Source organism: Antedon bifida, chromosome 1, assembly GCF_963402885.1.
Source record: "Antedon bifida chromosome 1, ecAntBifi1.1, whole genome shotgun sequence".
Taxonomy (NCBI): domain Eukaryota; kingdom Metazoa; phylum Echinodermata; class Crinoidea; order Comatulida; family Antedonidae; genus Antedon; species Antedon bifida.
In genome coordinates, this window is record NC_136226.1 from 13,314,038 (window position 1) to 13,328,529 (window position 14,492).

The 14,492-nt window shown below is 33.2% G+C and overlaps 4 protein-coding genes across 6 annotated transcripts in view; 1 reads left to right on the top strand and 3 right to left on the bottom strand.

Annotated features, from left to right (window-relative positions):
• Window positions 1-521, bottom strand: part of LOC144843019 (dynactin subunit 6-like) — a 30,249-nt gene extending 29,728 nt beyond the window's left edge. The window contains exon 1 of the mRNA XM_078699661.1: window positions 512-521. The gene's annotated coding sequence lies outside the window, so the exon portion shown is untranslated. The remainder of the gene's footprint in view (window positions 1-511) is intronic.
• On the top strand, window positions 2-3,014 carry LOC144843008 (transcription initiation factor IIE subunit beta-like). The gene is made up of 7 exons (XM_078699652.1): window positions 2-153; window positions 418-553; window positions 704-933; window positions 1,464-1,646; window positions 1,938-2,034; window positions 2,258-2,373; window positions 2,770-3,014. The coding sequence occupies exons 2-7, from the start codon at window positions 418-420 to the stop codon at window positions 2,872-2,874; spliced, it is 867 nt and encodes a 288-aa protein (XP_078555778.1). The 5' UTR covers window positions 2-153; the 3' UTR covers window positions 2,875-3,014.
• Window positions 3,015-5,520: 2,506 nt separating this feature from the next.
• On the bottom strand, window positions 5,521-8,630 carry LOC144838243 (uncharacterized). Of its 3 annotated transcripts, none has more exons than XM_078693665.1 (5): window positions 8,477-8,630; window positions 7,877-7,917; window positions 7,405-7,560; window positions 6,740-6,964; window positions 5,521-6,431 (listed from the first exon to the last, which is right to left on the bottom strand). In XM_078693665.1, exons 1-5 carry the CDS (start codon window positions 8,578-8,580, stop codon window positions 5,677-5,679), a joined length of 1,281 nt encoding a protein of 426 aa, XP_078549791.1. In that variant the 5' UTR covers window positions 8,581-8,630; the 3' UTR covers window positions 5,521-5,676. The 3 variants fall into 3 exon arrangements, with proteins under 3 accessions (XP_078549791.1, XP_078549746.1, XP_078549852.1); XM_078693620.1 differs by having other exon boundaries at window positions 7,294-7,560; XM_078693726.1 differs by having other exon boundaries at window positions 5,523-6,431; window positions 7,294-7,560; window positions 8,481-8,630.
• Window positions 8,631-10,044: 1,414 nt separating this feature from the next.
• LOC144843001 (hydroxysteroid 11-beta-dehydrogenase 1-like protein) lies at window positions 10,045-13,694 on the bottom strand. Its single transcript, XM_078699639.1, has 5 exons — window positions 13,486-13,694; window positions 12,049-12,179; window positions 11,530-11,827; window positions 11,126-11,254; window positions 10,045-10,838 (listed from the first exon to the last, which is right to left on the bottom strand). The coding sequence occupies exons 1-5, from the start codon at window positions 13,568-13,570 to the stop codon at window positions 10,603-10,605; spliced, it is 879 nt and encodes a 292-aa protein (XP_078555765.1). The 5' UTR covers window positions 13,571-13,694; the 3' UTR covers window positions 10,045-10,602.
• Between the last annotated feature and the right edge of the window lie 798 nt (window positions 13,695-14,492).

Consider the following 14,492-nt stretch of genomic DNA (forward strand, 5'->3'; position numbering starts at 1 on the left):
CAAAACAAACAAAACAACCCATCCGTTCCAATGGAGAGAGAGGGCGGTATGCATGTTTGTGTGAGAGAAACGAAGGGTCTGCATCAGAATAAATAAGTTTATTTTTGTCAATATTTGAGCTACTTCAGCATATCAAAGCAGATAATAACCAAGGTTTCTATATTCTTGATCAATTTCTTGTATTAATTATAGGTATATGTTATATTCTAGTACTGAATGAATGTCGATTTACTTGTTCATTCTATGCTAAGCTAGGATCATTGAATAAATGAAAAGAGAAAAGGCCGTCTACAAGCCGTTTGCCACACATTGAGAGTCATTTCGCACCCAATAATGCAATAGCAGTAAAAAAAAAACTGGGCTTATTGAAATGGTGTATAGATTGGAAGTAACTTAAAGACACATTTTTTTATTTAGATGGATCAGTCATTGATTAGTCAACGAGAAGCCTTTCAAAAGAGAGCATTGGCTGTTCCTGTTATTGAGAAGAGAAAACCTAAAACAGAAACAAACTCACAACCTCCTACTAAAAAGAAAAAGAGGCCTCTTCCAGGTAAGTCTTGCCTTGAATTAATTAAAGTCCTTACAATGAGTTTATTGCTGAATCCTTCATGAGTATTTAATTCTTTCTCCACTTGACTGGCCTGTTTAAATTGTTTGTATTAATTTAAATATAATCTAATAATTGTTTTTATTTTTGTAGATTTTAAAAATGAGAAGTCAAACAAAAATCAAATTGGACATGGACTCTTTAATAATAAAATGTTTCAAGGAACGTCAAAGAACAAATTTAGAATTTTAGCAAATATTGTCAACTTTATGAGAGATCGGTTTAAAAAAGGAGATAACTACAGCCTGACTGTAGATGAAATACTGGATGAGACGAACATGATGGATATTTCAACAGCTAATAAAGCCTGGTTGACAAATGATGTAAGGCTGTTTTCAAAGCGCTGTCAAAAAAATGTGATGTGCCCATATATAGACATTATGATATCATATCACTACCATATTTGAGCACATCACTACCATATTTGAGCATGTCACACTTTTTTTGTTGTCAAACTTTGATAGTAGACAAAGCTTTACATATCTACATTATATTAGTTTATTTTTATGTTCTGTTCTATCTATCTACTCTATGTTATCTTTATGTTGTGGTTTTTTTTCTCAACAATTTTCTTTAGTTCTTGCAGCTCAAACGAAGCTATATTGAGTGCAGATGAAACCTGATAGGCCCCATAACTGCTGTAACATCAAAAATTTGAACAAGAACATCGGAGTTAACCCACAAATTATGCCCTGGGTTATTATAAAGTACACACTATATATGTATACATATAAGGGAGCCTCAAACTCTTTTTCCTATTAATCTTTTCAGCAATTTAACCCTCCTTTAAGAGTTTATACACCGGCTCTTCACCATAGCACATTTTCAATCAATATTCTAACTTCTTTTTCAGGCATTACCAAATAATCCTAAGATTGCTGCTGAAGATGGAAGATATAAATACAAACCAAAATTTAATATTCGAGGAAAGAAAGAATTACTACGACTTTTAGACAATTACGATCAACATGGTAAAGGAGGGATCTTATTTGACGATGTAGTTGACAGCCTACCACATGCAGAGAAAAAAATAGAAGTGAGGCTGCCCTCTTTGTTGAACATTATTATTTTAATGTACTTTGAATTTTAACAGTAATGATAGAAACTCAAAGCAGTAATGCTTAAAAAATAAAAGAAATGTGAAACGGTAAAGACAAGAAATTGGAAAGTGAAAAAAGTCAAAGAGAAAAGCAACACAGGTACTTAACACCTGTAAAATAAAACATAAAAAAATTTCTTTTATCCCTATTAAATATTACTATTTTTTAACATAATTTTGAAAAGTATAGTGACAAACTAATAAAATAAAATTTATTCTGACTTTCAGGAATTAAAAGATCGGGTAATCATAGTTACACGGCCAATAGATAAGAAGAAAGTATTATTTTATAATGACAAAGGATGCCAATTTACTGTTGAAGAAGGTACAGTATAGAAATCTGTGTAAAATGATGTTAGGGGGAAGGGGGGATGAGGGAAAGGGGTAGAGGAAAAGCGGAGATTATTGAATTGAATTGAATTGATGAAGCCAGAAGAAAAAACAGACATAAAACATGTATGATATACACTATCATCTGAAAAAGCATGTATTTGCTGAAATGCATACTAGAGGTTGTTTGCTTTATTGTGGTTTGTTTTCTATTCCAGAGTTCAGGAAACTTTGGCGAGGTGCAGCAGTGGATTCAATAGATGAAAACAAAATTGATGAATATCTAAAGAAGCAGGGAATCACGTCTATGCAAGATTCAGGTGTTAAGAAATTTGTAAGTAAATTGATTTTCAGATGCACCTTCACTAGCGGTGTAGTGAAGACAATTGTGAAAAACATCTCATTCTCTAGTGTTGTTTGTGTCAACCTCCTTTTTTTATGCTGTGCCATCAATTATCTGAATAATAAAATATAAAGCTCTGTCTACACCATATTTGGGCATATCATTACCATATTTGAACATGTCAAACTAGTTTGATAGTGTAGACTGAAATAGTATATCATGGTAACCACAGTGACATTTGCAAAATGATAACCATGTACTGTAATTATTCACTTGTATTACTCGTAATATCCTGTATTATAGTAAAAACAATTTATATTAATTGATTTATATATTTAATTGATTTATACAGTGTATTTATTATTTACTTGATTTATATATTTTTAGACCCCAGTACAAAAGAGAAGAAAAGGTGGAAAGAGAAGAAATAAGCCACTATTGAATGAGCACGTGGCAGATCAGTTGAAAGACTATACAGAAGGAAACAATTGACATTGATAATCTTGATCAACACATGAACATATGCACTAAGGATACACAAATGCTGCTGTGCCGTCATAATTTACAGTGGAATCCCCAAATCCATGGATTGCCTCTAAGCCTACTAGATCCATACCTGTCACTTCAACTAATGCAATGAATGTTTCGATATAGCATTACAAATAAAAAACATCAAGAAGTATATTGATATTTTTTAAGGCTTAATTTCATGTATATTTTGTAAATACAGTAAAAGATGGAATACCTTTGTTCTTTTTATCTTTATTTATTATTGCTTGTGTATGGTGATAACTTAATTAAAGGGAGTACCATTGCATCAGAGAGCCAAGTCAGAGAAGTAAACATCTGACCAATCACTGATGTACCAATGACGATTGATTATTACCCAATAAATCTGTAAACGTACGGACTGCTAATAAATGAAAAATAGACAATAAGATTTCACGTTAAAAGGTTAAGAGAGTATTGCATCATTTTAGATGAATGAACTTGGCAATACTAACCACTACCCACATTTTAATTGGTTACTGGATGCTGTTGATAGACATTAACTTGTACCCAGTAAACTTACAATGTACCCATAAACAACAGATTAATTGTAGATTCTATATTTCCTATCAATTATTATGCATATCGTGTACAAAATGACTAACCGTTTGTCAGACAGGGATGTGACGTAGCGATACTCGGACAGGGAAATACCAAGGCGACCTTTGTTTGTTATTTGGTTTTTCCTAAAAGCAAGTCATTACCTTATAATCAAGACAATCACTTATGTAGTACTTTACAAGATATTAGTAAATTACGTGCTAAAGAAAATTTTCTCAATTTAATCAGAATATTTTAAGAACGTCACATAAATGGGTTGTTACTTTAAAGGCTATATCACGGTCACTCGATTGTTTCTATTCAGATCGATCCAGCAACCTACAGCATTGTCATTTTAAAATACATAATTATTATTAAATGTATAGCGAGGTAAATGAGTAGTAACTATATTACGGTATCGACACGTCATAAACGGATTAAGATACATCGTAAACGGATTAAGATACATCGTAAAAGGATCGCGGAACGTCGTAAAAGGACCATCGACACGTCATAAAATGACCTCGACACGTCATAAACGGATCTCGACACATCGTAAACGGATCGCGGAACGTCGTAAAGGGACCATCGACACGTCATAAAATGACCTCGACACGTCCTAAACGGATCTTGACACATCATAAACGGATAGCGCCACGTCTCAAAATGACCATCGACACGTCTAAAACAGACCTCTAAACGACCTCTACACGTCGTAAACGGATCTCGACAAGTCGTAATCGCTCAGCGTCAACTAAATTCGAAAGAATGGTAGTTTCACTTCTATCGATACCGATACCTTTTTGAGTATTGAACGTAAAATGTAACTCAAGACAAACCAAGTTACTTTAGAATAAATATACAGTTTGATTAGCAATTGCCTAATCACGTTCATTGTTTTCGGTTTATTTTACATCACTTTGTATTGAGAAGGAAACAATTGGAAACAAGTGATCCATTATGTCGACGACAAGGGAAGTATTCCAAATGGTAATATAGGAAATCAATTTCACTAGTGTACCAAATTTAACTTTCCAGAAATGGTAATAAACTTAGAGGTTCCACACTACACTACGTGTATGAAATTCTGGAATCGAAATTGAATGAGTATCTATGGCACACCGATGCTTATCTTATCACGTGCGCACTCTAAGTTGAGAAAGTTCTGGAGATACCCCTTTTGCATTATACTTTTGATTTAAGACTCAGTAAAGTTATAAGCCAGGAGAATAATCAACATAATCGTATTAGATGATGTTCTATAATTTTAATTGTTAGCTTATTTTGGTCTATAGGGATTGTGTTGTCGTAATCTTGTGTCACATCCGGGCCTTTTCAATGCTATTATTTCCCTTTGATTAATCCTTTAAAACAGTTTTCACAGGAACTGATGTTTCTAATTTCAAGTAAACCGTGATTTAATCGATAATTTAATTTTCTACCGGAATAAAAATAAAATTTAATATATATAATAATATAATATATTACTGCGTTAAAACTATCTAGTAATATCCATAAACATGTGACAAATCATTGTAGGCTACTTTTTGAAACCGCGTATCACACAGGTCTGGTAATTAATCTCTAAGCAGTGTATTTCTGCCCGAGATATGCATGGCTGCATTCGCGTGCGCAAATTTGAGTTTACCGACCGACCGACCAACCAACCGACATAGTGAGCTGTAAATGTCGTGTACCGGTAGACATTTCATATAAACTTCAGATCTATGATGTAAATTAATCCATGTAAAAACACATTATAATGTATAATGGTAATTTAATAGTATACAAATAATGAATGTTTATGAGTGTAATGGTACAAATAATGGCATGAGGTGAATGATGAAAGGTTATATATCAACATGGAATGGACAGGAATTTATTTAGGTGTTATATAATATACAAATAATGAATTTTCTCATTATATTTATTATGGAGCTGTTATTTGAAATTGTATTAGGTCTATAAACTAAATCGATACACTTCTGACAATCAAAATGTTATCTGTAATGAAACCTTGTGAAGTGGAAGTGCTTAAAACTTGGTTAAAAAAAACACATCGAGTAAAAACGACGCACAAGAACTAGAAGCTGGACTGTTCAAATTTTTAATTATCATAATTTTATAACAAAGAACTCATAAAACACAGAATAAACACTAATATAAGCCTGCGTTTTCTATACATATAAATTATTATATTACAAATTATTTGTCAAGAGTAAAATATTTAGGAAGACGATCGTCGTCGCGACGTGCTTCAGGAATGCTTTCTCCAAGTGATTGGTACTCAGACGACGTCTCAGCAAAACATGCACCAACCACTTCTTTCTCTTCGTCAGATTTCTCCAGTAACTGATAATGATGCTGTTCCTTGTCTTTAGTCGTATTTAATTGAAAATAAACCGGTAATGGAGTTGTATTGGGAAGTGTGTCCGAATTGGACGCATTTGGAAGAGTTTCAGCTGGAGTTTGATCCGTTGGTATCTTATCATTAATTTTCATATAGGTGTGTGAAGGATCTCGTTTGTTGTCATCTCCTTGCTGTAGCACTCTTTCTGGAAGGACTTCCTGCGCTTCAAAATATACACGTTCGCTTAAGTTTTCTTGTTGGCTTTTGTCTTGATTTCTTTTTAGACCAGTGTATATCGTTGGTCGGTCAATACGATGTAGGCCGTGATTTGTGTTTTTAGCTCGCGCATTATGTCCATGGAAGCCACTGTAGACCGATGGTCTGTCCGTTTTGTAGAAGGCATAACCAGTCGTAGGATCGACTACTTTTCCCATGACGTCTGGAAGACTACAATGTGATAGCCGGTTGTCCAACATTTCGTCGTCAACTTCAGCGTAACAAGCACCTGGTGGGACGGACGTGCGAAGGGTTGACGCAGAAGCTGAAAAGAAACCTCCACGAAGACTACTTTTCCCGTCGTAAGCTTCATTTCCAACCATGGCAATTGAACCTAAATAGATAAGATATAGTTGAATTAATTGCGACGTGGCAATGTGATTCCAATACTCTGTATCTATGATTTTAGGACAAACATGTTTTTATTGTTACCATATTTTAAAATAGTCATATCACAACCTAAGAATTTAGGAGCTATGCTTTACTATACTAATTTTTTTTCTATGGACTTTGTCTGAAATAAAGTTATTATTATTATACTCGTAAATCTCAATCTTTAGGTACAGATCTACAACTTTGGTGATTAACCGACATTTTATTAGACGGCGTCAACAGTAAAACTGACCCGTTAGGCCCACTTACCGTCTTTTTCGTATCTTTTTTCATAACTTTCTATGATTTCTCTACGCATTCTCTCGTTCTTTGAATAGCAGACGTAACACGTGATAGACGTTGCAATGACTACAATGCCGACAGCAAGAGCTCCTGTAATCATCCCGATTATAAAATCCTTACTAAAAACTCTATCTTCTTCATCATTTGTTGTATTGTTCCTTGCAAGCTGGTTATTCTTTTTTAAATCTGGAACTACGTCAAAGAAATTAATGATTTTTTTATATAATTATCAAAGTAGGCCTACATAAAATCATAATTTGTCTGTTACTACTCTTTTACTATTTTTTAAGATGATGATCGTAAATAATTATATAGGCACGACTTTATTTCAAAATCAAATAACTCTGAGAATTGTACGATTGACTTTATAAAATAATCAAATATTTCGTAACATTTTAGTACATTTTCAGAGACCATCAAATCGGAAGTCACGCCACGCTAGCCACACATCCTGTTTTTGGTTTCCTATAACTGGTTCAACTATTGTAAAAGTAAGATAACAACAAGATGCCTTTGTTTACTTTTCGTTAGTGGCTTTTCACTTGGTTCAGTGACGATCCTGCTAAAACCTGTACTTGGTCTTGCACTAAGAATGTCAGTGGTTATTGGTAGGCTTCTTGTTAGTCCTTTACCTGATGTAGATACTGGTAGGTGGTATGTTGTTGGGAGATTGGTTGATGTATCTATAGTAGTACTGTCTATGGTATTGTCTGGGGTCGTTTTCGGCGAACAATCGCATTTTGTACACGTCTTCATCTTCTTCAGACAACATTTTTCACAATCTTTCTCTAAAAAAAATTGCCATGAACGATGTTTTTTATTGTTGAATTTAGAATAATGTTTTTGAGTGAATTTATTCATAAGAGAAGTGTGTTGTTAACATGTCTACTACAATAAAAGTATGTTGGTAAGAGAATATCCTCGGATTTCGGTTCCATACACGTGGAAATACGAGGTTTTTTAGATTGTAAACGAACATAGGCCTATTTGTAATTTCAACCAGGGGGAACTATTAACCAATCCTTTTATCAACAAAGCTACTCGCCGCACGGAACAAAGTAATTAACAAATATAATCCAATATTACTTAATCCAAATGACATACCGTTACCCGTTTTCTTTGGCGAATCACAGTTCCCTCCTCCTCTAAGAAAATATAAGAACATTATTATCAATATAATAGCAATGCAGTTGAGCTATGATTAAAAGCATTATTTTTACAAAAATAAGTGGGCCTAACTAATTTGTGGTTTAGGCCTAATATTTTAGTTCGTGTTTTTAATTCTAGCGATAATGTAGGCGTCACTGAACCTTAAATCCACATTTAATTCGTCATAAAACAATTTGCATTTCCTGTTATTATGATGCTATCGTATTATGTTTATTATAAACGTGGAGGAAACATATTTTTACTTCCATAACAAAGCAATATCATTAAAAAAATTGCCTCAGCGATTCAACTACTAACTATTTTGGATTCATTGAGGGTATAAGACGTGCTTTTTCAAGAGTAAGACTAAATAAAATATACGTCTCGTTTTTCGGAACTTAAAAGATGCAGTCTCTATATCTATGAGTGGCCCGAAGGCCTACTTTCCAAACGACTCTTTTTCTGCAGTGTATTACAGAATGGAGGTAGAGTGCATCAAATAAAACGTAAGACATTTTTTTAAATTAAGCTATAAATACAAGAACGTCTACTTACTCACAAGTTGGTACCGATATAGGACCTGCCATACAAAATACATCAAGTGATAAACAGGTTACAGCAATTATAACAAAATAAAATCCACATTTTGTTTTTGTCATTATTATTTACTACTTTTAACCAGTTTTAACACACCGCCACAACCCGGTATCACGACGATTTAAACACAGGAACTAATTCAGTATGTACATGTAATCTTCTTTTAAAGGGTTTGCTGCTGCCAAACCACACAGCGTACTTCCGGTATAATATGCGCGTTTGTTATTGGCAAACTCGTCATCTTGTTGAAACACTTCATAAAAAAGAGACAATCATCAGCTTTAAAGAAAATCGTAGCAATCTTCAATCCATGAAAAATACACGCAATCGTGTCTATAGCTCTGTAAGTGTTTGAATAGACAGAGATTAGTCATTATGTAGAATGCTTTACGATAAACAGTTTTTAAAATATATTTCAAAAAACATTCATTATTTTAAACACCGCGTGTTTGATCCCTCGAACTAGTCACACTGGTTATAAATTTATGATTGACGACATTTAATAACTGCGATTGTTATACTTAGATTTAGATTTATACCCCCATGATCTAACTATAAACCTCAAAGCAAGGTTAGCCGGAATGTAATAAATATACGTCTCGCCTATTACACTTCATCTGTATTTCTCTATTAATATAATTAAAAATGATGATGATTTTATAAATACGACAAGTTTAGATACAGAGCAAAATAAGCGTAAATCATCGGCACTGTCAAATTAGGAAATCAATATACAAAAAATAATACGCTAAAATTAATATGATTATGTTAAAATGAATATGCAAAAATATGATTACGTTAAGAAATGAATTTGCTAAAATTATGATGTATGTTAAGAAATGAATTTAAAAAATGAATGTGTTAAGAATACGTTAAGAAAAATGAATACGCTAAGATATGAATACTCTAAGAAATGAACATATTAATGAATATTTTAAGATATCAAGATTATGAAATGTCATTATGAAATGAATATATTTTAGTAATAAAAGAAAAAAAAACTGCCAAATTAGCACGGTACTCAGTGACGAATAAGCAACTCTAAACAACGTAAATGTAAAAACCATTTTCCGAGGATGCTAGGTTTCTACTAATTCAGAACTGAAACAAATGTTCAGAACTGAAACATATAAAGTAGTCATTATTTGTTTAAAGTGCAGTTTAAAAACAAAACAAGAACATTTACGCTGGAATTTGCAGTGTAGACTCATCCGGGTAGACCAAAGAAAAAAAGTTAACTGCCCGATACTGGCGGCGAAAACGCAATCAAAGCATGAACACCTCGTAATGACTTATTATTTCTAAAACATTACCTAGTGTTAGTATTAATTACAACATTAAATGTAATTGGACTAAGTGCAGAGTTTATTGACCGAAATAATGTTTTATTTCTCAATTACTTTTACCGGTTCTCATCGTCTACTTTAACCACAGTCGAATCCTGTTTTGGTGAACATACTTCCTCTCAAACAAAATGGAGATACACGCAACTTCCACGAAACAAATTGAAATTTTTCACAGAAATGTAAAGAGAACGTTTTATTTTAATACTGATTAAAAGTTCCATTATTTAATACAAAATTTTACTTACAATTTGCAGCATTGAAATCTATTTTACAATTAATATAAAATTAATACAAATCAATAAAACATGATTATGGTCCAAATCACTGTTTCTACATCATTTTATTTTTTCTTTTCAATTTTTATTATCGTTATACTTTAGAGAAGATATCAAAATCTTGCCGCCCTGAAGAGACAGCTTCATATTCACAGACGGTGCTTATTACTGGGTGCTGCTTGTCGCCCTCCTTTTGTTCAATGCATGCATGCGTTTTTTAAAACATAAACATAACTTTTAATCTATTGTAACTATAGATGTATATTTATCTAATAAAAATATATATTTCGAGATGCTTGCTTTGTTTTGTAAGCCAACAAAAAAAAAGTGACATGTTGAACTACCATATTTAACCCCTCCCAAAAACATCCAACCCCATCCCAATATCCAACCAACCACTTTTCGTATTTAAAACCCACCTCACTCAATCCAACCATACCAATCCAAACACACTTCAGCTGTACTACTTTTCAGCATCAGGTTTTATTTGAAATCTGACGGCGCTGTCTATAATATCAGGGATCCAATCACGTAAAAGAACCAAAGGTTTCATGGAGAAAGGAAAATAAACTTCACGTTGTCTAGTAACTGTACCTTTGATGATTGCCAAAGCAGTGTCACTTGCAGAGGTTTTAAATAAAAAGTCGGTGTTCAATACATCCTTGGAAAATTCTACAGCATTTGTTGTGTTAATACTCCCTGTTGAATGGAAAAATAAAAGAGATGAATGCAATGATGTCATCATTTAAGGTGTGTGACATCACAGTAATGAGGGCTAATGCTAAAATAAACATATATACAAAGCATGCTTGTTGATGTTGTGCACTCTTTGTGTTCATAATCAGTGTACCATGCCTCATCAAATATATTGTGTCAGTTCTGGGGTACATATCATTTCGCAACCTGAGCTGCACTGACGAGATCTAATAAGATTGAAACAGTACTGTCTGCAGATTGGATTATATATACATATATAAGTTACCTACCAATAATACACAATGTTATGGACACATCTTGTTCTTTAAAGATCAGCTCCTGTCGTAATGCACCAAAAAAGCCACCAAGAGCAAACTTGGAGGCACTGTAGGATGCCGAGTATGGTATGCCTACTTTTCCTAAAGAAAGAACAAATCCAACATTATTGTTCCTATAAAAATCCAGTATAACATTCATATGCTGGTATTATTAACTGCAAATATGAAGCATACTCACTATAGAATAGTATAATATATTTGAATAATATCCTTTTATATATTTACATTATTTGTAGCTAACTTGAGAGCCACAATATTATAGAGGGGGCTATTACACAATTGTATTATCTCTATTAATAAATACTGGTTAAGAGAATTCTCATAATACGAAACAGTATCTACAGCAACTACTGTACCTGCAAAAGATGAAACCACTGCAATAGATCCATTACTAGCATCTAACATTGGTAACGCTTCCGTTGCTAGACTGACATATGCATTAAAATTTATGTTGATGACATCATTCAATCTCTCCATATCACCTTTCCATGTTGTCAAGTAGTTTGACGTTATATGGTTTAGTATGAGATAGTCTAGGCCACCAAATTTATTTTTAGCTTCTTGTATAAGCTGTTTGGTGTGATTCATATTTCCCATGTCGAGTGGGAGATAGAAGGCCTCTTCTGCACCTAATTCTTTACACTTTGCTACAACCTAAAATAAAGCAAAAAATATCTACCATAAAATTCTTAATATAATGTTACTTTTACTTCAGTTCTATAAGCTTATTACTTATTATTTCCTATATAAATTACTTAAATATATATCCATAACCAACAAGGCCTGTGGTTACATTTTGTTAAATCCCAGGTTTCAGCCAAAGGAATCGAGTCATATTTATATAAAAACAACCAAGATAGCAAAAGCTGTGTTACCTTGTGTAGCACTGCCTCCCTCCGTGCAGTTACAATAATTTTAGCTCCAAATCGTGCATAATGGTAGGCAATCTGCTCACCAATACCAGTGCTTGCTCCTGTTATCACAACTCGTTTCCCCTTAACCGATTCTATATCGGTAGAAATAGAACACAGATTTTTGGTGGTTATGCAAAATGGATAATGTATTGCATCCACTTCAGTACTCAGGGTGACAAGTTATAGTGGGTTCATGCATAATATTGTCTCACAAGTTTTTAAAAAATGGACAATTGAAATGCTACAAAAATTATCAGTATATATGCACGGTTTTGTTTAACAGTGCTTATGCACGGTTTTGTTTAACAGTGCTTATGCACGGTTTTGTTTAACAGTGCTTAAGCACGGTTTTGTTTAACAGTGCTTATGCACGGTTTTGTTTAACAGTGCTTATGCATGGTTTTGTTTAACAGTGCTTATGCACGGTTTTGTTTAACAGTGCTTAAGCACGGTTTTGTTTAACAGTGCTTAAGCACGGTTTTGTTTAACAGTGCTTAAGCACGGTTTTGTTTAACAGTGCTTAAGCACGGTTTTGTTTAACAGTGCTTAAGCACGGTTTTGTTTAACAGTGCTTAAGCACGGTTTTGTTTAACAGTGCTTATGCACGGTTTTGTTTAACAGTGCTTATGCACGGTTTTGTTTAACAGTGCTTTATTAGATTAAAAAGCAAATTGTACTGTATGCCTCACTTGTATTTGTTATGAAGGTACAGTACAGTATGTCACACCATACAACTTTTTATTTACAACTTATGGGAGTATGGGCTGTTTTGCATCTTCTACTCATATTTGTGGGTCTTTATTATGACCAAAACCAATAGAGGGTGCTATAACATATCAAAAGTGAAAAAATAATTAAAAATTGTCATGCAATTTTTAAAAGTCGACAATAAATGGTTATTAATTCACACAAAATCACATATTTAAACAGCAGCATCAATTACAATTTATTAGAAATATATTTTGTTTAATACAAAAAATTAACATTAAAATAAAAGGCCTAAATGAAAAAATACAACAGTCATTCAAAACTATCAATTTAATAATAGTTAATCGTTAATCCAAGTATACTGTGGGTATAGTGTAGCCTAGCTAGTCTAGCACATACCTACAATCTAGGGCCTAGGCCTAACTAGAAAGGTAGAGCTAGGCCCCTACTCTAGTACTACTCTAGATCAGTACTAGTAGTAGAAGTGGCATAACTGTGGGCATAGCCTAGTAGTGTAGCTAATACCACGTCTACCTAATTGGAAAGATGGAGTGGTGTAAGGGGCTAGAGCCTCTATCTAGACTAGGCTACACTTTTTCTCCTCTACCTCTCTCTATTCTAGTCTAGGCCTAGCTAGCACCGCTTGATTTGAGGAGTATACTGGCAGATTATTTGCACATTTCTACAAACCTTCATCAAATCCATCATACATAAAATAGGCAACTGCAACCATTAAACAAAGTACATACAACACATTCTTGGTAAGGAACGCCATAGCTATATTATTGACCTTGACCACCTAATAAACTACATGAATGAATGAATAGCATTTCATAACTAAACACATGCTGTGTTCGATTCAGTCGGTCACATGACTTTATATCCAGGGACGTGTGTTACGTAACTACGGTATTTACTTCACATTACGTCATCGGAATGCGTATCGACAGTGAAGAGGCCCACTTTTTGACTCCGGACTACAGTATAAAAAAGACAGGCTTTTAGTACAGATATTCAATCATGTTTTTAAAGAATAAAAGATGCTATATTTTCTACAATTTTGTATCTGACAACCACCATAGTCGATAAGTGACTAAGTATGCAACGCCATATAAAAAAAGAATTGTACAAATAAAGTGATAGAATTTGCTCTTTTCTTTAATGATCCACTGAAAGTAATGTGAAATGTAAACTAAACGATCTTCATCAAATTCATAGATTAATTGAATAATTTTGGTCATTATATTATATAATTGAATTTATATTAAAGAAAAACTATTTATAAATGCACAGTGATTCCTAATCAATGTTTTTTCAAATCTGCTGCATATTTCAAGAATTTATCCTTAATATCCATCTAGAAATTATTATAGAACAATCTTTATCAAATTTTAATCTATCAATCACGTCTTGTATTAAGACATAATTTACATAATTGTTAATAAATATATAATCCAACATATATACATCACATGAATATAGCAGAGATGGCAACTAAAAGTAATATTCATCCCCCCTTTGCTGCTACAATTAATATATCTAGCTCCCTCTATAATTACCATATAATTACCACATCTAGCACTCTGCAGTTGTTAACGTGAGTAGGTTATAATGTTTATATCTCCCTCTGGTTTAATGTTGAGCTTTGTATTACTAACGAATAGGAAGCGATTAATATATTTAATTTATTGATAAAT